General features: G+C 37.8%; 1 protein-coding gene across 1 annotated transcript; it reads right to left on the bottom strand.

Annotated features, from left to right (window-relative positions):
- Nucleotides 1–8,662: 8,662 nt before the first annotated feature.
- Nucleotides 8,663–10,371, bottom strand: LOC133779171 (uncharacterized). Its single transcript, XM_062219163.1, has 3 exons — nt 10,335–10,371; nt 9,552–9,960; nt 8,663–9,200 (listed from the first exon to the last, which is right to left on the bottom strand). The coding sequence occupies exons 1-3, from the start codon at nt 10,369–10,371 to the stop codon at nt 8,663–8,665; spliced, it is 984 nt and encodes a 327-aa protein (XP_062075147.1).
- Between the last annotated feature and the right edge of the window lie 12,837 nt (nt 10,372–23,208).

A 23,208-nucleotide genomic window follows, 5' to 3' on the forward strand; every position in this document is an offset into this window, starting at 1 on the left:
AATAGCTATAGTGGCGGTAAGATTCATGGATGCTTGGGAGAATGTGTATCGGTGGTGAATGGAGTCAAGGAGTCGAGAGTTCGATTTTCGAGATGTAGTCTTGTTTTACCTTTTTTATGGTTTTACATGTATTTTTTCGCACTTTCTATGTAACTCCTTTTCACTTTAAATTATGTTTTGTTTTAAAGACAATGGGATCCCATATCCTACTTGATATTTTATGAGAGTAATTTTTATTTCTACAAGTTTCTAATAAATTTATGGTATTTTCACAAATGTAAGTTTTACTAAGGATTTGTATGTATAGTTTCGTTAATGGTCCAAAAGTCTAGAGTAGTGGGTCATTATAGTTGGTATCAAAGCAACGGCTCCTTCGCATGAAGTTCTCCTCGATACACACACTCAAAAGCTCCGAATCTGACTGCCAAGTAAGTATTTAAGTTACAAGTTATTTTTCTTATGAATATAGCTAAAAACTTTAGTGTTTATGTTTTCAGTTAAGTATGAACGGAGCTTTAACCTACCAAGATATCCGAGCCATTAAGACTTTAAAAAGAATAAGGGAGCCTAGAAACACCGTAGGAGCACGAGAAAGGATCACTCGAAGATTGCTCTTGTTCCACCAAGAGATAGGTCACCTTCAAGAGGCTAAGCAAATAATGTTAAGATCAACGGAACAATATGTACTAATAATTAGGCTATTTAAAGATTTCCATCCTGTAATAGCAGCCCTAGAAGAAATATGGGAAACCATGAATGATGAGGATGAATTACCATTAGGGATGAGATATTACTTCCTCTTAGTTAGGTTCACTGCAAAATTCGAGTTTCAGTTCACAAATGAGCAAAAACATAGGATTCTCACAAACCTTCCTAGAGGACACTTTGATGCTCATGACAATGATGATTATGAGGAGATAGATGACGATATGCTAGATGAGGGATCGGATGTAGAAGATCTCGATTTTTAGATTAATAGTTTTTATTGTTTGTTTTATTTACTTTTTATTTTATGATTGTAATAAGTGAAAACTATTTTTCCAAATGAATAACATGCTATTTTATTATCATGTATGAGTTTGATTTTATTTTCACAATCATAATACGTAATAAATAAAATGAATAATGACTAAGTTTGGTGAGGGTGGATACAAATCAATGAACCAAGTTTCCTTATTGAGAGTTAGGGGGCCATAGTAGTGGGAACGATTTTACTGATCCCAACCCTCCCTCAATATGGTTAACTTTGGAACAAAGATAAGTTTCGAGCCTGAGGATTAAGTCATATAGGATGATTAGAAACACACTTAGAAAATAAAGATGACTTGTTTTTCTAAGTATAGAAACCCACTCTAAATATAAATAAAGACTTATATAATTTTTCATAAAAAGTCATAATAAATAGGTCCGAGATATGTTTGTTTTAGAATAATTTTTTTCCTTAGAGCCTATTAGGTAAAGTTCTAACATGTTTCTTTCAACTGTTAGAACTCTGCTACGATGTCGCTCCGAAGATCTGCACGCACCAACAGAAATGCCTCCAACGATGTTCCAGCGACCAATGAAGTCCCTCCAGTTCGCCGAAGGGGAGTGCGTGCTATTGCCCGTCGCAACGCGTCGGCACCGCCAGCTGACAACACTGCGGAGATTGCCAGACTGCGACAACAAGTCGAGGAACTTTTGCAGCAACAATGCCAACAGGCTCAATCTCAGCCTCAGCCTCCGCCACAGCCACAGCCGCAGCCACAGTAAATGGCCCCAGCACCCCAACAAGTTGGTCCATATGGGGGATGGCCAATGACGAATTACGCGCCGTATCCAGTACAGTACATGGAGCCAGTGTATGAAAGGTTCCGCAAGCAGCATGCTCCAAACTTCGAAGGGACTACAGACCCCTTTGAGGCAGAAGAGTGACTAAGGAATGTGGAGCCAATTCTGACACACATGAACCTTAGTAATGCGGACCGCATATCCTGCGTCTCTTCCTTGCTCAAGAAGGATGCCAGGATATGGTGGGACTTGGTCCAGCAATCCCATGATGCTGCCACCATGACATGGACCCAATTTGTGGAGCTGTTCCACAAAAAGTACTACAACTCAGCTGTACTCGCGTCAAGAGTTGAGGAGTTTGCCAACCTGAAGCAAGGAAATTTAACAGTGGCAGAGTATGCTCGTCAGTTCGATCGCTTAGCAAAACTTTGCAGCGGAGATGGTTCCAACCGATTTTCTAAGGGTGAACAAGTTTGTTAGGGGACTTCGACTGAAAATCGAGATGGGGGTTAAGCTAGCGAACCCGGGAAACACTACATATGCTGACGTTCTTGAGACGACAATCAAAGTAGAAAGGTTGCAGGCCAATGTAAGCAAAGAAGAAGCCAGTAAGCCTGAACCTAGACAGCAGAGCCAACCTCAGGCCAGTCGGAACAACAACAACCATAATGGCAGTAATCAGTCCAACAACAATGGTAATGGCCCGAAAAGACGGCATCCGGATAACAAGAAGTTCGACAGTGATAAGAAGGCACGTACGAATAACAGAGGGAATAGGCTGGGCTACGTGGAATACCCGCCATGTGTTAAGTGTCAGAAGAAGCATCCTGGAGAATGCCGCGCCAACACCAAGGAGTGTTTCAACTGTGGTCAAGAAGGGCATCGTAAAAGAGATTGTCCTCAGCAAAATCCAGAAGGGAAGAAGGACGAAAAGATGGTTCCTGCTAGGGTTTTTGCTTTAACCCAAGGAGAGGCCGATGCTAGCAACAAGGTGGTCACAGGTCAGGTTTCTATCCTCAATAACTTATGTCATGTATTATTTGATTCGGGAGCCACTCATTCGTATATCTCGTTAGGAATGATAGAAAAACTAGACAAACCTAGTGAAAGGTTTAGAACTAGGTTTGTAACCGAGTTGCCTTCAGGGAAAGTAGTTCTATCATCACGAATAGTACGAGGCGTACCAATCAAGATTGAGGACTGCAAATGATCGACTGCAAACGCAAGAAGGTGATGTTCGAGACTCCTGACGGCCAGAAACTATGCTTCATGGGACAAGCTTCAGGATTGTGCACCCCGTTAGTGTCATCTCTCAAATCTCAGAGAATGATGGAGAAAGGATGTCAAGCATTCTTAGCCAGCATCACGAACATGGAAAGGGAGACGCCGCTTAAGGTTGGAGATGTCCGAGTTAAACAAGAATTTCCAGAAGTATTTCCCGATGACTTGCTAGGATTGCCGCCAAATCGAGAAATAGACTTCACGATAGAATTAGTATCAGGCATAAAGCCTATCTCTAAGGCACCATACCGGATGGCACCTACGGAACTCAAGGAGTTAAAGACGCAGCTACAAGAACTCCTAGACTTGGGTTTTATTAGGCCAAGCCATTCACCATGGGGAGCTCTGGTACTATTCGTGAAGAAGAAGGACGGGAGTATGCGGATGTGCATAGACTATCGTGAGCTGAACAAAGTAACGATTAAGAACAAGTACCCCTACCTCGGATTGACGATTTGTTTGATCAACAACGAGGCGCGACTGTATTTTCAAAGATCGATTTACGGTCAGGGTATCATCAGCTCAAGGTAAAGGGAGAAGATATTCCTAAGACAGCCTTTAGGACTCGTTATGGACATTACGAGTTCTTGGTTATGTCCTTTGGTCTAACTAACGCACCAGCCGCATTTATGGACTTAATGAATAGGGTCTTCAAGGATTACTTAGATAAATTCGTCGTTGTATTCATCGACGATATCTTAGTATACTCCAAGGATGAAGTAGAGCACGAGGAACATTTAAGGACGATTTTGACACGGTTGAAGGAGCATCAACTCTACGCAAAGCTCAAGAAATGCGAGTTTTGGCTTTCGCAAGTGGCGTTCCTCGGGCACATTATATCAAAAGATGGAGTTGCAGTAGATCCATCAAAGGTAGAGGCCGTGAAGGATTGGCCCACACCAAAGAACGCATCAGAAGTAAGAAGCTTCTTAGGGCTAGTAGGTTATTATAGGAAGTTTGTAGAGGGCTTTTCTAAGATAGCCACTCTGCTCACCAACCTGACCCGGAAGCAACAAAAGTTTAACTGGAATGATAAGTGTGAGGAAAGCTTCCAATTGCTTAAGGATAAGCTTTGCTCAACACCAGTACTCAGTGTACCGACACCCAACGATAAGTTCGTTGTCTACTGCGATGCATCAAAGCTAGGATCGGGATGCGTGCTGATGCAAAATGACAAGGTGATAGCCTATGCCTCACGTCAGTTAAAGGAGTATGCTTTGCGTTAAAAATCTGGTGCCATTATCTTTACGGAGAACGGTACGAGATTTATACGGACCACAAGAGTTTAAAATACTTCTTTACGCAGAAGGAGCTCAACATGAGGCAGCGCAGGTGGTTAGAGTTAGTCAAGGATTACGACTGCGAAATCCTATACCACCCAGGAAAGGTGAACGTGGTTGCCGATGCGCTTAGTAGGAAAAGCTATGGGAATTTAGCAGCCTTATCCGGAATAGAAAAGCTGCTACAGCAGGAGCTTATCAGTGCCGGAATAGAAGTGGTTGTAGGCAAGCTGGCTAACTTGTCTATCCAATCGAATCTGCTAGAGGACATACGGATTGGTCAGAGACATGATGAATCGCTAGCAGTACATATGGAAGCAGTCAAATGATCAAAGTATTAAGAAGACGATTCTGGAAGAAGCGCACAACACCCTGTACTCAGTTCATCCAGGGTCTACCAAGATGACTCATGACATCAAGGCAATCTATTGGTGGCCAGGGATGAAGAAGGACATAGCGGAGTATGTATCTAAGTGTTTGGTATGCCAGCAAGTGAAAGCAGAGCATCAGCGCCCTGCAGGTTTATTGCAACCGCTTAGCGTACCAGAATGGAAGTGGGACGACATAGCTATGGATTTCGTGACGGGTCTGCCAAAGACGAATAAGCAGCATGATTCCGCTTGGATAGTAATAGATAGACTAACCAAGTCGGCTCATTTCCTGCCTGTTAAGACTTCATACACGGCAGACCAATATGCAGACATCTACATCTAAGAGATTGTACGGTTGCATGGAATCCCCAAGACAATAGTGTCAGATAGAGGATCAGAGTTTACGTCAAGATTTTGGGGAAGTTTACAGCAAGCTATGGGTACTAAGTTAAGCCTTAGTACAGCTTTCCATCCTCAGACAGATGGGCAGTCCGAGCGTACGATTCAGATTTTAGAGGATATGCTACGCGCGTGTGTACTTGATTTCGGAGGATCATGAAACAAGTACTTGCCGCTGATCGAGTTCTCGTACAACAACAGCTACCAGTCAACAATCGGGATGGCACCTTATGAGTTGCTGTATGGAAGAAGGTGCCGATCACCGTTGCACTGGGACGAGGTAGGAGAAAGGCAGCTTTTAGGGCCCGAATCTGTTAGACAAGATCAAGAAGCAGTAGCGCTTATTAGACAGCGTATGGTTGCTGCTCAAAGTCGTCAGAAAAGCTATGCGGATGCCAAGCGACGCGATGTGGAATTCCAAGTCGGAGATCAAGTCTTCCTGAAGATATCTCCTATGAAAGGTGTCAAGCGGTTCGGGAAGAAAGGCAAGCTTAGTCCCCGATTCATAGGTCCTTTTGAGATATTGGACAAAGTGGGATCAGTTGCGTATAGACTAGCCCTACCGCCAGCACTAGTCGATAGTCACAACGTGTTCCACATTTCGATGCTACGCAAATATGTGTCAGACCCATCTCACGTCCTCAAGTACGATACAATAGCGCTCCAGAAAGACTTAAGTTACGAGGAACGACCGGTTAGCATCCTAGATAGAGGGATGAAGCATTTACGGTCCAAGAACTTTCCTATAGTCAAAGTCCTATGGAGTAATAAATCTGAACGAGAGGCAACGTGGGAGTTGGAGGAGGACATGCAAGGCCGGTATCCAGAATTATTTGGTAAGTAAATTTCGAGGACGAAATTATTTTTAGTAGGGGAGAATTGTAGAGTCCAAGAACTTTACTTAGCTAGTTAGATAGTATTATTATAGTATTTATAGCATTATCTTTGTAACTGTGGATTTTTGGTTCAAACCGAGAATTATTTGGACACTCATAGTAGTACTTGTAGATTTTCTAAGTTTAACCTATAGTTTAAGAATATTAATGTTAACCTAAGGTTTGATTATATGACTGATATTAAGGATAATATTTATTATACTATAAGGTTTAGATAAGGACCAATAGGATTTTAAGCACATGTTATGTATGGATGATTAAGGATTAAGTATTTTGAGGATTAAATTTAATAAGGGTAAAAGTTTGAATGCTATAAGGTCAGTCAGCAGCTTTGAATACGTTGAGGGTTTAGTCAAGGCTGTTTACTCCATTCAAACTTAGCTAAAAATGTGTAATTTCGTGTTTAATTAATCAGTGTGTGCCGATATATCGCAGCTATAGGGGGCGATATATCGCAGCACGTAGATACGGAAAACACGAGACGATGCACGATAGCCTCGGGCATACTGGCCCAGGCGATATATCGCCTCCTTCAGCATATTTTGAAACATTTTGAATTTGTTTTCCATTCAGCCATTCAACCTCTTGATAAGTCCAGCACATTTTTGAACGAGTCTTCAGCCTCTGCTGAACGATTATTCAAATTATTTTCACCTAAAAAGCTATTATTTTTATTCAAGTAAAATTAAGATCCTTTCATTCCTAAACTCTATAAATAGGACCTAGTACCCAGCCATTATTCACATTTTACTCTAAGTTCAGAGGCTGCAAGTGCTAGGAGAGTGTGAGAGTTAAACACTTAGGTGGGGAAATCATAAGCTTGATCATCATAAGCTTATCAAAGACTTGGGGAAGTAAGGTTTCATAGTATTTCGGTTCGAGGTTTAGATTGGCCTACAAGTCTTCAAGGTATTTCTATACCCTAGTTCATTGGTATTATGTTATTTTCTTTCTCATAGTCTTCTACTCAGTCTTCTAACCTTATTCTTATTTTGGTTAGGAAATCTAAGAACTTGCACATAAGTTTTTGGTAAGTATGTTTCTCCAAGGTTTAGTCCTTCCATTCCTTTCATTTCTCTTTTTCTTCTATAGACTCACCTTTTCTTAATGGTTATTAGGAGTGTTCCAAAATTCCCAACGCTGTCCTCTTATCCCGGTAACTTTGGCAAGGAAAATAGGATAGAATCTATATGTTTTATGCTTATGTTATCTTATGTTTTATGTTATGAAATATGTTATGAATATGTATGTTTGTAGGCTTGGGCATATGACCCATATGACTAACAAGACCCCAAATAGATTATGGGCATATGACCTACTTAGCTAGTAGGACCCCACTAATCTCATGGGCATATGACTTGTTTAGTCTATGGGACCCCAAGTAATAATGGCCATTATAGTATGTGTATGATAAAGTGTTATGTTAAGTTTTTATGTTTCTTATGAAATTATGTATATGAACTATGTGTTAGATTTTTCCTTGCTGGGCATTAGGCTCATTCCTTTTTGTTTATATGTGCAGGAAAATAGCTATAGTGGCGGTAAGATTCGTGGATGCTTGGGAGAATGTGTATCGGTGGTGAATGGAGTCAAGGAGTTGAGAGTTCGATTTTCGAGGATGTAGTCTTGTTTTACCTTTTTTATGGTTTTACATGTATTTTTCCGCACTTTCTATGTAACTCCTTTTCACTTTAAATTATGTTTTGTTTTAAAGACAATGGGATCCCATATCCTACTTGATATTTTATGAGAGTAATTTTTATTTCTACAAGTTTCTAATAAATTTATGGTATTTTCGCAAATGTAAGTTTTATTAAGGATTTGTATGTATAGTTTCGTTAATGGTCCAAAAGTCTAGAGTAGTGGGTCATTACAGCTTGGAAAATCGGCACTGGGTCCTTTGCGAAATAAATTTTGCTGATTGGATGATCACTGTATTTGACTCAGAACACTCCAACTTTAGCCATAATAAGTTGTCTGAGTTAATCGAGCCTTGGACTAGGATGCTTCCATCTTTACTCAACGCTTCTGGTATGTTTAAAGGACACCCCAAGTTGAAAATAGCTAGACTGAAGATCACCGTTCCAAACTTTGATTGGCGGCGCATGTCCACTGATATTTTCCCACAGTCTAGAACCAGGTAGACGTACTAAATTCAGATTTTTATAACACTGTTCTCCTTTAATTTTCAATACACTCACAAATGCGATTTCTTGGTTTCAGCGGAGATTGCGGCGTATTCTCCATCAAACACTTGGAGTTTATTCTTGGAGACATTCCCTTATCATATGCCATCAAGGACAACATTCAGTACTTCAAGGATAAATTATGCATCGACATTTTTTATGAGAATGTGTACCCTTGATGTTAGAACATTTATTGTGATTTCGATGACACACAATAGTATATTTCTCCTTAGTTTTGTATATAAAAAATTTCATTTCGATTAACAAAGTCCATTAATACACAAATAAAAAGAGTAACAAATTCCATTAATACACAAATAAAAAGAGTAACAAAGTCCATTAATACACAAATAAAAAGAGTAACAAAGTCCATTAATACACAAATAAAAAGAGTAACAAAGTCCATTAATACACAAATAAAAAGATTAACAAAGACCATTAATACCCAAATAAAAAGTTTAACATCGATGCCATAAATTTCAAACACAAACTTTACAAGTTGCCCTATTATGGCCTAGACCTCCACAAGTGCTGCACTTGCGTTGTACAACCAATTTATCTCCATTGGAAGGATGGCGTTTCATCTTAGGCCTACCTTGTTTCTTCTTTGGACGACCAACCGGGTTTTTTTGCGCAGGTGTTCTCAATTTTATTGTCATAATGCCATGTGGAACAATCCACTCTTCCTTGTTACCCGTAGGATATATAGATTCTTTGTAAGAGGACCTCCATGTCTCAATTTTATAGTAATCTGAACACAACGAATAAAAGTTCACCCCTCGCTTAAGAGATCCAGATAGTGCATGAGCACATGGGATACCAATAATCTGAAACACACCCCATGTGCATGTCTTATTCAGGAGGTCGACTTCACCATTCAGCTCACCATCTAACACATGGAACTCATGCCTCCCTATTGCATAAGGGATCAAGAATCGAGCTTTCTCAGCCATATCCACCAAAATTTTCTCATAGGTCAGTGCAAGAGTTATAGTTGTCTTCTCGCTAGTTTCTCTCCTATCACAGAACTAGGACTACAGTGTGAAGCAAATAAATTTGACGAATGTAGTTATCAGAAAAGCTCCTAGCGTCTCGGGTCTTATTGCTGAAACTTTCAGCGTAATTTCTTGTCATTATATTATACCTAGTATCCAGGAAAACTAACATTTAATAGTAACATAGATTTGGAAGATTTCATAAATTAAAATACAATTCACAATGACATACCTATTTCCAGGAAAGTAAGCACGGGATCACTTATCAAAACCCATGCCTTCTAGGTATTGAGCAATGGCTGGGTCTTTTGATTTGATTTTTTTGAAGTTAGCGTGGAACTCAGATTTCCTAAAAGCATATGCCGCATTATACATCAACACATGACAATGATCAGTCTTGAATTTAGCAACCACATTCATACTAATGTGGTGGTAGCAAGCACCGTGATAGGCATCGGGGAAAATAGTTTCCAAGGCATGTGTAATACTTGCATGCCTGTCAAATACAAACGCTAGGTCCTCAACTTCCCCAATCGTTTCCTTTAGCTTTGACATGAAATACTTCCAAGAATTATGATTCTCACTATCCGCAATACCAAATGCAACTGGATATAGATGGTTATTTGCATCCAGCGTGACTGCACATAACATCTGCCCACCATATTTCATCTTTAAAATAGTGTCATCCACACATAACACAGGACGACATGTAAGAAACCCTCTTCTACTAACTCTGAGTGAGAAAAAGCAATATTTGAATCGATCTTCCTCAGTGACAAAATCTGTTGAAGCATGAACATGTAGTATGATAACTTCTGGTAGGATGCTTCTAGTGTCCCTCTGACATAAGAAAGAGCCTTCTCTTGGCATCTCCAAGCTTTTCCATATGACAACTCAATGTCATAATCATTCTTAATGTCCTTTCTTATGTTGTTTGCCATGTACGCATTCGATCTAGTCTGATATTTTTTCTTTATGCTATGACCAATAACCCAAGGTGTAACTTGGCGATGGCCTTTATGTCGGAGGTCAAGTGAGCAAGTGTGTTTGTTGGTGAAACGAGTTATCTCAAACATATCAGATTTAGGAATTCTCTTCCCCCTCAATCTCCACCCATAATCAGGATCCTTGCAAGTGATATACCAAACTTCAGTACCTGACTTCTTCACCACAAACTCAAAGTTCTGCTTCATTGCATACAAGTGTGCCTTTGTCTTCAACTCTAACTTGTTCTCAAAATCCTTCCCAACTTCTATTATTCCACAACTCACCCTAGATAACGTGGGGATAACATAAGAGGGGCATGGGATTCTTCAGCAGTATATGCTGGAGAACTCCATCTATTTCCATCATCTTGTGTAGTTGGACGACTGCTTTCTGAGCCAGCAATCCTCCGTCCTTGGCTTTCTTGACGTCTTGGAAATGGTCGTACATTTAAATTATCTACTTGAACCACATGTAGCATCGACAACCGATCCTCTGAGTTATCATTAGAACTACTGCACCCCTCAACTCTTTCATCATTATCACCAAAATGGGCAACTGGATCGTCATTGACATAAGGTTCATACTCATACCCATCATCATGCGCGAGATTTGTTGGGGGAAAAAAGTTTCATTATGACTAGGACCTCCCATGAATACACTTGGCCCAGGAGCTGTTTGTGGAACAGCCGTGCAAGATTGATTATGATTTTCCATATTAACACTCGCTCTAAGAGATGGATCAATAAGAGCAATGTTCTTTGCAATCAAACTAATGCATAAAGGAACCCGATGTTTTAAGGACTTCGAATTGTCAAGAATAAGAGCACTAACTCCTTCATCATCCGTGATTTCAATGGGATCTACGCTAAAATCATTGCATGTAAACGACACTTCCAACTTTAAGTCAAACAATGACCTATCCACTTTCAACTTTGAATACAACTTCTCCAATAATTCTATGTAACCAACGTCATTTGGTACATGTATTATAGTGTTCAAACCACCTTTGAAATTCCATTTTTCTGCTTTCTGTTCCCAAACATCATTGTAAGAAACAATTATATTAACTCTGGAACCTGCAAATTTTCAAAAAAAAAAACATAAGAAAATTATAAAAATAAAGTGTAACGATGAAGAATCGATGGTAAATCGATTATGAATCGATGCCTATGAAAATCTGTATTGCAGTTCAACATCAATGCCACATCGATGAAATTTCCATTCATAATCTATGATGATGGTTTCCATCTGTACGCGATTTCAGTTCGATGGTATATCGATGCAACATCGATGCCATATCGATGCTGAACCAAATCAACATATATGGCATCGATTCAACATCGATATACCATCGATTCAACATCGATATACCATCGATATTACATCGAAAATAACATCTAAATTAGATGTTCGCCTCAACATCGACATTCCATCGATGTACGATCGAAATGGCATCGATGTACCACCAAAATGCCATCGATGTATCATCGATGCTGATGGTTGCCATCTATATGCAATTCCATTTCGATGGTATATTGATGCCACATCGATTCCATATCGATGTTGAACCAAATCAACATATATGGCATCGATTCAACATCGATATACCATCGATATTACATCGAAAATAACATCTAAATTAGATGTTTGCCTCAACATCGACATTCCATCGATGTACCATCGAAATGGCGTCGATGTACCATCGAAATGGCATCGATGTACCATCAATTTTGGAATGGCTCCCACATAATCCCAGATCCGAAGAATAGTTCAAAAATTGCAGAAAAAAAATCCAAACTCAACTGCGAAACAGTTCGAATCTAATATCTAACCATGACATTTCATATTCACAAGTAGATTAATGAAATGATACTTACCCATGATTGTTTCTCTTTAAAAACGTCAAGAAACTTCTAGATCCGAGCAGTGCTGTGAAAAAATGGCTGTAAATGATGGATGAGAGAAAGAGATAGAGAGAGAAATGTGTGAAGTGTTAAATTTGAGTGACGAGGGTATTTTTGTCCAAAATAGGAGAGGGGGCACATTATGGGGAGAATTTTTATGATGGCATGTTAAAAAATTTAACAATGTTATGATGCATATAGTGTAAAATTTCCTATTCTAATATATTAATGTAATTATTTAACTAATAATTAATTTATTTTGTTTATTGTTTAAATAATTAAATAAACTGATTTCTAATTAATTTTTGTTTTGCTAATTAAATAACACTATGACATAAAACCAATTTCTTTTAGGGTAAATAGGAAATTTTTCCTGAACTTTGGCCTCTATAGAGTTTTGCCCCCTAGACTTTTTTTATGGAAAAAATCTTCCCTGAACTATAACAACTATTTTAAATGTGTCACTTATATTGCATTTCGTTTATTTTTTTTAAACAGTTTGCTCATGTAGCACTGGTGTTACGCTAATGTGTCAGGATGTGACAATTCTAACATGCAAATACATATATACATAGAAATATAATGCAAAAATTTGAAAATATGTATCTACATTTGTTGGACTAATTTTTGTATGTTTAGCGTCAATAAACTCGATTTTGACTAACTTCAGTTAATTAAATAGACCCTCGTACTGTAAGTATGTATGTGACATGTGGCTACATAGCAAACTGCTTAAGATAATGAACAAAATGTAACAAAATGGGCATGTTTGCAATGATTTCCATAGTTCATCGAGCATTTTTGTCACAAAAAATATTTCAGGGGAAAAACTTTACAAGGGCTATAGTTTAGAGGAAAAAATTGTTGTTTGTCCTTCTTTGATCAAGTTGCCACTTAATTGCTCAAATAAACCCTTAACTAAGGTTGAACATTTGACCTGCAAAACCCAAAAACCCGACTAACCCGAGCCTGAAAAACTCGGTTTTAGCCAAAATCTGATTATTTTGGGCCTAAACCTATCCGAACACATTCGGGTTCGGGTTTAAAATTTTTATGGAGTGCGGGTTCGGGTTAAACCCGAAAGGGAACCCAAAATTATGTTTTAATATTATGTTTTTATAGATTTTTGTTTTATAATTTTTGTGTGAAATAAAGCATTTGTCTAACAAAAAAAATCAACAATTATGCTTTTGAATGTTGGCATGTTGTTGTAAATTATTTTATTTCTGTAAAAATACATAACAAAAGTGAAAAAAAAAACTGAAAAGTTGTTGTCAAAGCCCATTCAAGGCCCAAACCCGCCCAAACTTGAATCTGACCAAACCTGACTCGACCCTAACCGAAATTTGAAAATACCCCAAATCCGAAAATGTATCAGACGGGATCAGTACCATTTTCGTGCACCCGAACCCGAACCACCCAACCCGAAAACCCGCCCCATGTGCAGTCCTACCCTTAACATTGCACTAATATTTAATTGGAATTTTAATCAATGTATCACAATAAGTTAATACAATTCTCTTTTTATTCTAATTAAAAACATCTTAATATTATTTCTATAAATAATAAAATAATTGAGTGATCAAAATTTCTTTTATTTTAAATCTCATAATTTAAAACATCAATCTTCAAATCTTGACAAATCTCAATTATCAATTTAAATATTTATTTCCCAATAAATAATAATAATACAAATAAAAAAATTAAAATGATTTAAATTCCAACTATTTTCCGATTCTAAACTTTAATATCAATTATTATTTATTCCAATGAATATTACATAATTTTAGAAATAAAAATTCATTTATTATTCCAATATATAATTAAACCAATATTGATTTAATTTATCATAATTTTCCAATTAAATCCCTTTTTAGCTAAATGTTATTTTTCCTTTAAAATTCTTAGTATAGAATTTGTGGGATGTTATATGAACACATCAAAGTTGTTGTATTTCATTTCTCCCCTTTATTGGTATATTTACTTTCCATTATTAGTATGCACCCAATGCAACTTTTAGCCAAATCCCTTCGCATTCTGAATGGTGTTGCTCTTGTCAGTGCTTTTAAAGATATTATTATCACTATTGATGACGTTTTTCATCTCTTCAAACTTGTCATTTCCTCTAAAAAGGACATATATAACTTGCTCCCTCCCCAATCTAAGTATATCTTTAATTATACTAATGAATCCCCTTCTATGGAGAAATAGCTTCTTTTATGGTCGGGGGCGAGTGGTATTATGCTTTTCTTCCTTTAACGATTTTCGCGATCCCACACAATTTTAATCAAAGTAAGTTTTTACTCAAAATTAATTTTACTTTTTGTCTTGTTGGTTCTACTTGGCCTTACTATTTCTTTGTTCTAGGTCCTGTTAGGGTCGGTTAAAATACAAAGCCTGAGTGGTATTACAAAAGATAGGTGTAAAACCCTAACGATTTCACATAATATACGTGTAAATTTTAATTTTTTGTTGTAGGCATTGCTTTTTTTTTTAAATTTTGGGTCCAAAGTGACACATTGAGGTATCTAAGGATGCACAAAAAGGTTGAGAGCATTTGGAAGTGTTTAATGTCACTTTAGAGAAGTTTGATGTGCCTATATGGTGTTATGTTGCCTCCTTGTAGGCGACACATTGCCTAGAACTTTAAACAATTTTAATTTTGTGTCCAAAGTGATACATTGAGGTATCTAAGGATGCCCAAAATTTTTGGGAGCATTTGGAAGTTTTTAAGGTCCCTTTTGAGAAGTTTGACCTGCTTATATGGTGTTACATTGCCTCCTTGTAGGCGACACGTTGCCTAGAACTTGAAACCTAGGCAAAACAAAATAGGCGACGCATTGCCTACAAGTAGGTGTCGCCTATCTGACCCATATAGTGTCATATTTTAAGCTCCAAATTATGTGTCTAAAAGCTTTAATCTAATTGATTAGAATCAATGATGGTGCCTAAACTATAGAAGAAGTCTTTTAGAGTTTTGAAGTTTTGATCACACTTCTCAACTCTCTCTCTCTCTCTCCATCTCTCCAAGGTCATAAGTTTTCTAAAAAATATTCATCAAGAAAATGTTTGTCTTGATAATTTCAAAGGACTATTCAATCCCAATTCTCTCTCCTCTTAGAAAATGAATCAATGGTGGGTTAGGAAATAGATAATTTGGACATAGATACTCCTTGTGTATGAACCTTATGGTGTTTCTCTCCCAACTTTGAAGTTTTCAAGTGGTGTTTTTTTCTCGTCATAGATTGGATTTCACTATGTGGTGTAATTTCACTATCCCCTAACAATAAAATTATATATATCTCATTTTTTCTTGCTTTTCTACATCACCGTAGATAATTCTTCATCAATTTCGGCTTTGAAATTTATGACTCAAGATTTTGTTAGATTGGATAGATTTGATAGAAATAATTTTGTGTGTTGGCTAGACAAAATTATGTTTCTCCTCACTATTCACAAGGTGTATCTTGTTTGGAGAAGGATTTGAAGGCCATAAATTCACCAAAGGAGAACAATACTTAAGAGGTCATCAAAAAAAGGAAGAAATGTGAAGAAGATGAGCGCATATGTCGGGCTCATATACTAAACGCCCTCTTAGATCATCTCTATGACCTCTACACAAACACCAAGTTTTCGAAAGAGATATGGGAGGCCTTGGAAAATAAGTACAAATCCGAGGAAAAAGATACAAAGAAATTCCTTATTACTCAATACATAGAAATAAGTTTATTGACAATGAATCCCTTCTCCCCTAAATCCATGAATTAAAAATAATTGTGAATAAACTCTTCATCCTTAAGATTGTGTTACCAGAGAAATTCCTTATTGGTGCTATAATAGACAAGTTACCACTATCTTAGAGAGGCTATAGGAAGAGGATTTTTCACAAGAATAAGGAGATCTCTTTGGAAGAGATTCTCAAGCACCTAAGAATTGAGGAGGAGTCCCATTCTAGGAATAACAAATATGGATGAGTCCATTGGTAGGACCTCCAAAGCCAATGTAGTGACCAAACCACCCAACAACAAAGGCAAAGGGCATAAAAGCCTCATGGCAAGAGTGACAAACCTTTGGGCCCTAGAAAGAATGAAGGGAAATTCAAGAGCTCAAAAAGGTCTTGCTTTGTGTGTGACAAGAGTGGCCATTTTGCAAGGGTGGTGATATGGTACTTATTCCACCATCCATGTTACTTATGATAGGTTTCTCTTTAAAACCTTTGAGAACACAAGTGATGGGCATGAAATTCAAATGGGAAATGAGAAAAGGTCAAAGGTTGAAGGCAAGGGTATAACTAATCTCTTTCTCACTTTCAGCAAGAAGGTTCTACTTACTAATGTTCTCTATGTATTGGACATGAGTAGAAACCTCGTGAGTGGGGACTTACTTAGCAAACTGGGCATCAAAGCGATGCTTGACTCCAGAAAACTCATTTTTTTCAAAAGGGGGGGGGGGGGGCGATCTTTGTGGGGACGAGTTATGATTGTTATGGAATGTATAAACTTTGTACCTCAATTGATTTTGTGAACACCAATAAACCTTCTTCTTCTAATATGCTTGACTTAAATTCTATGACATACTCCACTTGCACATATAGGTTATAGTACTATCAAAAGAAGAATTAATTGTGAATTGATCATTGTAACATTGTTGACCATGACAAATGTGACCTATGTATAAAATAAAGAATGGTAAAAAAGCCTTTTTCCTAGTGTTTATCGAAATTCTAACTTGCTAGATTCAATACATAGTGATTTATGTGAACTAAATGTTATGTTTACTAGAGGTGAAAGTAGGTATTTTTATTACCTTTATTGATGATTGTTCTAGGTTCACATGTATTTATTTGCTTAAAATCAAAGATGTAGCATTTAATATGTTTAAAATATATAAAGTGGAAGTTGAAAATCAATTGGAAAGGAAAATAAATATACACTAATTTCAACTTATTTTTTAAAAAGCATGGAATTATACATGTAAGTACTGCCCCATATACTTTACAACAAAATGGTATAGTGAAAAGGAAAAATAATACATTTCTTGAAATGGTTAACGCTATGCAATTACATTCGAAATTAAGTTGTAATTTGTAGGGTGAAGCCTTGTTATCTACATGTCATATCTTGAATCGTATTCCTATAAAAAAATATCTCTCCATATGAATTATAGAAATAAAAGAAACCAAATATTGGTTATCTTAATGTGTGGTGTCTTGCTCTTTGCAAAAATACAGATCCTATAAGGAACAAGTTGGGTCCTAGGGCTATAAGATGTGCTTTTGTTGACTATGCCTCAAATATCAAAACTTATAGATTATTAGACTTGGATTCTAATGTGATAATTGAATCTAGAGGGGTTGAGTTCTTTGAGAACATGCTGTATAATGACAACAACTCTCAAGAACCCATCATAATTAAAGAGTATTAAGATGAGACTCCTACAAAGGTTGATGAGCAACCTATATTGGTTAGAAGAAGCTAAAGCTTTAAGAGTTGGGATCAAATGAGGAATGCACTCAAGTGGAGATATTTTACATAGTAGAGGGAAACCTCGAAGAAGTCACTTGGAAATATCTAATAGTTCTCCAAATCAAAGATAATCTCAAAACTTGCAAAGAAGCAATGTCTTCAAGGGGCTTTTTAATTCAGATTTCAAGAATGGGATTTCAGGATAGGTTTTTCATTAATTTAATTTCTTAAGAGACTTAGTAGAGTTGTAAACTAAGTTCAAGTATTATGTTTTGTTTATATGATTCTAGAAGCGATCGCCACTCAAAAGGTAAGAAAATTGTGCTAAGGACTCGAGGTAAGGAAGTATGCACTTGAGTAACATATGATAGGTGGAAAATTATTATTTAGTACGACATCTGTGCTACTAGAACTGTTTATAAGATTGTATACTAAATATATATAATTTGTGATGCATGTTCTAGAAATGTATGCTGATAGTTGTGGATATTAGGACTGTATATGTGATTTATATGGTCTGATAGTGGAATGCTAAGTATGCTTCCATATATGGGATGTAGTGCAGTGTTGTGTATGTTTGCTGATATATGAGTGCAATGTTGTTTATGCTTACCTTGGTTTTGTAGTTATGGGTGACCATGTAGTCGTACTTTGGCATGCTCACTTTACGGACTGTCATCGTTAAGGGTGCAAAGTATGCCACTTAGTTTGGATAGTGGCATTTCTCCTGACCACAAAGGCCTGATCACCTCTACTTTAAGATCCTGATAAAGATATGTTAGATGACATATGATTGCATTTACATTGTTATGACTATAAGATTCTCTTAAGTATATTGCTAAGTTGAACATGTTAAGCCAAGTTAAGTATAATAAGCTCATTTGAGAATAATGAGCCATGTTTTGATGAACTGTTTTTTTTTTATATGTTTACTGCCTTATTGGGCCTTATATCTCACTCAGTTACTCTATGTACAGGAAAGAATAAAGCTAATTAATTTGTGTTGGTGTGGTTGAAAATGATCTCGCCTGAAGTATGCAAGTCTTCCACACAAGTGTCCTTTATGTTAAGTTTAAGTGTATGTTTCTTTAAGACTCATGAGATGACTTGTTAATTAAGCATTACTCTTTTTATGCATTTTGGAACAACTACGTGTATATTTTCAACTGTTTCGGATCCAAACACTTATGCATTTATGTTTTATTTTCTTTAAATTATCTTTTAAAATATTAGTGAATTTATTAGTCTTTTAATGACATAACTTCCAAAAGAGTTAACTTTCTGAAGGGTGTTGACCAATATAATATACTATCGTATTTTAGTGAGTCAACAGGTAGAAGAGTGGGCCGTTACATTTGGTATCAAAGCCCGTGTTTTTTTAGGCTCTTAAAGAACCTTACAATATGCATATCAAGATCGGGAAGATCTTAACACACGCACTATAAATGGGTTTTTGTTTTGTCACTTGGTTTTGATAGAGTCTAATCTCTCTTTCCTTTGTCTGTTTGAAAAAAAGGAGATGCCTTGGATTAAGACTTGAGTGGGAAGGATACTAGAAAGGTTGCTTCAATCTCAGATTCATTGGCATGAGATGCTGAAAAAGGTAAATAAAATTTGGAAGATTAAGATAATCTCTGAGTATAGTGGGAATGGGGTCCAATGCTTGTTCAACTTTGTTATATGGTGCAGCATGAGAATTGGAGATAGCTAGTGATTTGTTTGAGGAAGAGTTATATGGTGCAACAGTAGAGAAGTTTGCCTGTGGGTACAATGAATACACTGATTATATAAAGGTTTGCCTGTGCCACCTTAGAGGAGGATGGGACTATCACTGAGATAGTGGAAAGATTCCCATACTTTTTGTCAAAGTCATACATAGTATTAGTATGGTCGTCTATCCTTGTGCAGTGTTCACTGAATGGAAATTGAGGCATAGGACTACATGATTGGAAGATTAGAGACAAATTTTTCATCCATAGGGTAGTGTTAGTGCGCTAAACTAGAGTGGGTGAAATAAAATAGAGGTTCCTGTCCCTATTAGTTATAAGCATGTTTTCTTTATGATTTCATGTGCTTAGTTACCATCTGGTCATTAATAGCTATGTTGTTTTCCATTTCGTGTTATTTATTTTTGGACAATGTATGAATGTTTATATTAATGCCATATGATATTCAATGTGTTTTTATCAATAATTCTCTCTTGATGTTTCATGTTATATCTATAAGCTATGTTTCTGGTAGAATTCTTTATCTCTGTTCTCATTCTTAAATTTGTCTTCCCAATTTTAGGACTTCTTTTTGTTAGCTATGCCTCCAAGAAGATCTATGCATTTGAACGAAGGTAACAATCCAGAGCAAGGGAATGTTGCGAAATGAGACAACTTTCACGCTGAGCAAATGAGGGGGATCAAAGCATAGGCAGAGGAAATCACTTAGTCGTGACAGGCAGTTGCACATGCCCCGAGAATTTGAAGGTGACCTGTATAGAAGAGGATGCTTGTAGTGAACGTAACCCCATAACTTGAAGTTCATTTGGAATCAATGTATGAATGTTTCACGAAGCAACATCCTTCAATGATCGAAGGCGGTCGGGATCCAATGGATGCCAATAAGTGGATGACTTCTATGGAGTCAATATTTGATCTCATGTAGTTGGATGATGCCAATTAGAGTTTCGTGTATGTCTTACATGCTGCAGAAAAATACTTGTATCTAGTGGAGAACTATGAAATAGACTCACGATGCCAATGGAATAACATGGGTAGAGTTCCAATAAGTCTAATGAAAGGTTTTTCAATGATACAGTTTGAGTTGCCAAAGTGGATGAATTCATTAAGTTGGTGCAAGGAAACATCGCTGTGACATAATATGCTTAAAAGTTTTATCGTGTGGCAAAGTTTGCTGAGAATATGACTGCAAATGAACCTTCCAAAGTCGATAAGTTCATACAAGGCCTGAAGTGGATGGTTGCAAGAAATGTAAAGATGGTGAAAATTGGTGTGTTGACTTATGCCCCAGCCTTAGAGAGAGTATTAAAGGCTGAGCACGGGGAGGATAAGATTTGGAAAGATGATGATGCCAGAAGGGATGTGTGGAAGCCCAACTGTTAAGGAAATGAAAACAAGCACATGGCTTCAGAGTACCAAGGAGGAAGAAATGGTCAAGATAGGAAACTGAAGGGAGCATACTAGAACCAGCAACAATAGATGAGATAGAAAAAAGAGGTTCCAAGATGTAGTAAGTGTAACTGCAAGCACGAAGGCAAATGTAGAGCTAATAGTCACCTCTGCTTTACCTGCGGTCAAGAGGGCCAATTTCAGAGAAACTTTCTTAAGGGTAAAGCTGACCAAAAGACATATTAGAAGAAGAATAATAATTTTGTTCTAGAATGACTGTTCATACTCAGTGGTGGCAGGTCATATTCCTATCACAACCCTCTCATGTAATGTATTAAGCCATTCGAGTACTACACATTCCTTCATTTATACTTAAATGTAGAAAAATTAGGAAGACCTAGTGAGATATTTGCAATAGAATTTGGTATGCGGTTACCTTCAAGTGAAGTGATTATGCCAACTAAATGGGTTAATTCTGCGCTTATCTTGGTGGACGGAAGGGAACTGTTTGTAGATCTCATGGAGTTTCCAATGAAGGACTATGACATAATACTTGGAATGGATTGTTTTGACTGCCTTTTCGCTATTAACTAAATATTAGAGTATAAAGAAAATAATATAAAAGAACACAAGGGATTTTACGTGGTTCAAGCTATAAAAGAGCCCTAGTCCACGAGTCTATGGTGTTTAGTGTGCTTGAAGCTTGTTTTAGCAAGCTTCAATGGTGCTTCTCAAGCAACGTATATATTGCAATGAGTTACAGAGTTTCTCTGTCTAAGAATCCAAACCCCTTACAACCCTATTTATAGAGGATGGGGTCATTAATGTTAATCATCTATCATTAATACAAGATCCCCCATCATGGGGTAGTAATATTGAGTTAATACAAAAAAGGGTTGCACTAAAACAAAGACTACGACCCACACAGATTCTACGGGGTCCATTACATAAATTCTCGCACCAACTTTATGGGGAACATATCTCTGACTGTCAGGGTGCGGTGCACGTTCACCCATGTCAGGCGACATTGTGGGAAATGCCCATTGTCGAGTGTACGAACTTGACACCACTAATCCAGGCCCACCATAAGTTGTCAGATAATTTTCTGGTGGCCCATGCCAGTAGTGATTAACACCTGGTAGCCACTCTGAGGCCGAGGACTAGAGTCATAATCTTGGAAGGTGGGCGAGTAAGGTGAGCTTCTTGGGATGTAGTCTCATACGGAGACATCCCCGCCTTGAGAACAAATCTCGAGACGTGGCCTCGCGTGGAGACATCCATGACCTGGAGATTGGATTAAGGCATTCTCGAGATGTGTCTTCACTCGGAGACATCCTCGCCATGAAGACAGACCTCAGGGTAGCCTCGCGTGGAGACACCCACGTCTTGGCTGGATTGAATTTCTTGGAGGAGCTCACACTCCGAGAAATTCATGACTTGTTGCTAATTACTCCTAATTGCCACATGTCGGGTGGAAAAAACACAAACAACACTTTCCCCCCAAGCCTTCACTTGTCCTCAGACAGTGGAGACTTAGACTGAGGAGTAATTCCACAAGGTCTTCGGGTAGAGACGCTTGTGCTCCCTCTGACTTCACTCTGATAAGTCATGCCACGTGTTGACTCCGTATTGCTGTGCCCATCAATCTGTGAAATTAATGAGATGTTCATTCCACTACTCAAAACGTCTACTCCGTTCCCTAGGTGTCATTTCGCTCCATACCTAAGGCATCCTTTTCCAAAGCAAATGATCATGATCTATTCCTTTTAGATTATGACCGTCAGATTTTTCTCGAGTACCTATGTCGTAGGTAATCTGACGATCGGGGTAAGATTTCTTCAACCCCAAGTTCTACGAGTATAAAAACTCAATAACCTCCTCTCAGCAAGCACTTTCACCATTCGAAATTCAAAAACTCTAGAACTCTCTCTTTTCTCTCAAGCTTCCAAGTCCCTCAACTGTTCTTGAGATTCTTCTGTGATTCTGGACAGTTGGTGAGAATGGTCATATTTCTGGGCGAATAACAAGCAATTCTTTAGCGTTCGAAGTCGCTTAAGGACTTATCGACACTATATCAAGTAAGTATTCACTGGTCATATGTTTTTCGTTGTGCTTAATTTAGGAACGAGTTTTTTTTTTTTGGCACTTGAAGGGCTGCTTTGACCTTATACAAGTCTTTTTATGCACATTTCAATGTTAGGAGTGGTCGAAATGGCTTACTGCACACCTTAGGAAACTTTTGTCTTTCTTGACATTCGACCGGAATCTAGAAAAGTCCTAGAATCCGTCTGTGCTGCCAATTGTGTTCTCCGCTGGAAATTCTGTGACTCAAGGATACCCCTCGTCCTTAGAATGTTTTCTCTCTTCTCCCTGAGCAGTTGTCTTTGGGATTCTCGTTTTGACCCATCTTTCTTTAGGGTAAGGCGCTAACTGCTCGGTTGGTTGTTTCAGATGTCTGAGGAGCTCCACGTACTACACACACAAGGGTTTTACACCTTCAACACTGAAATCTTAGAGATGGCGCGGAAAGCTGGGAAACACCCTGAGAGGGGGAACCA

The sequence above is a fragment of the Humulus lupulus genome, chromosome 5 (assembly GCF_963169125.1).
Source record: "Humulus lupulus chromosome 5, drHumLupu1.1, whole genome shotgun sequence".
NCBI classification, from domain to species: Eukaryota; Viridiplantae; Streptophyta; class Magnoliopsida; order Rosales; family Cannabaceae; genus Humulus; species Humulus lupulus.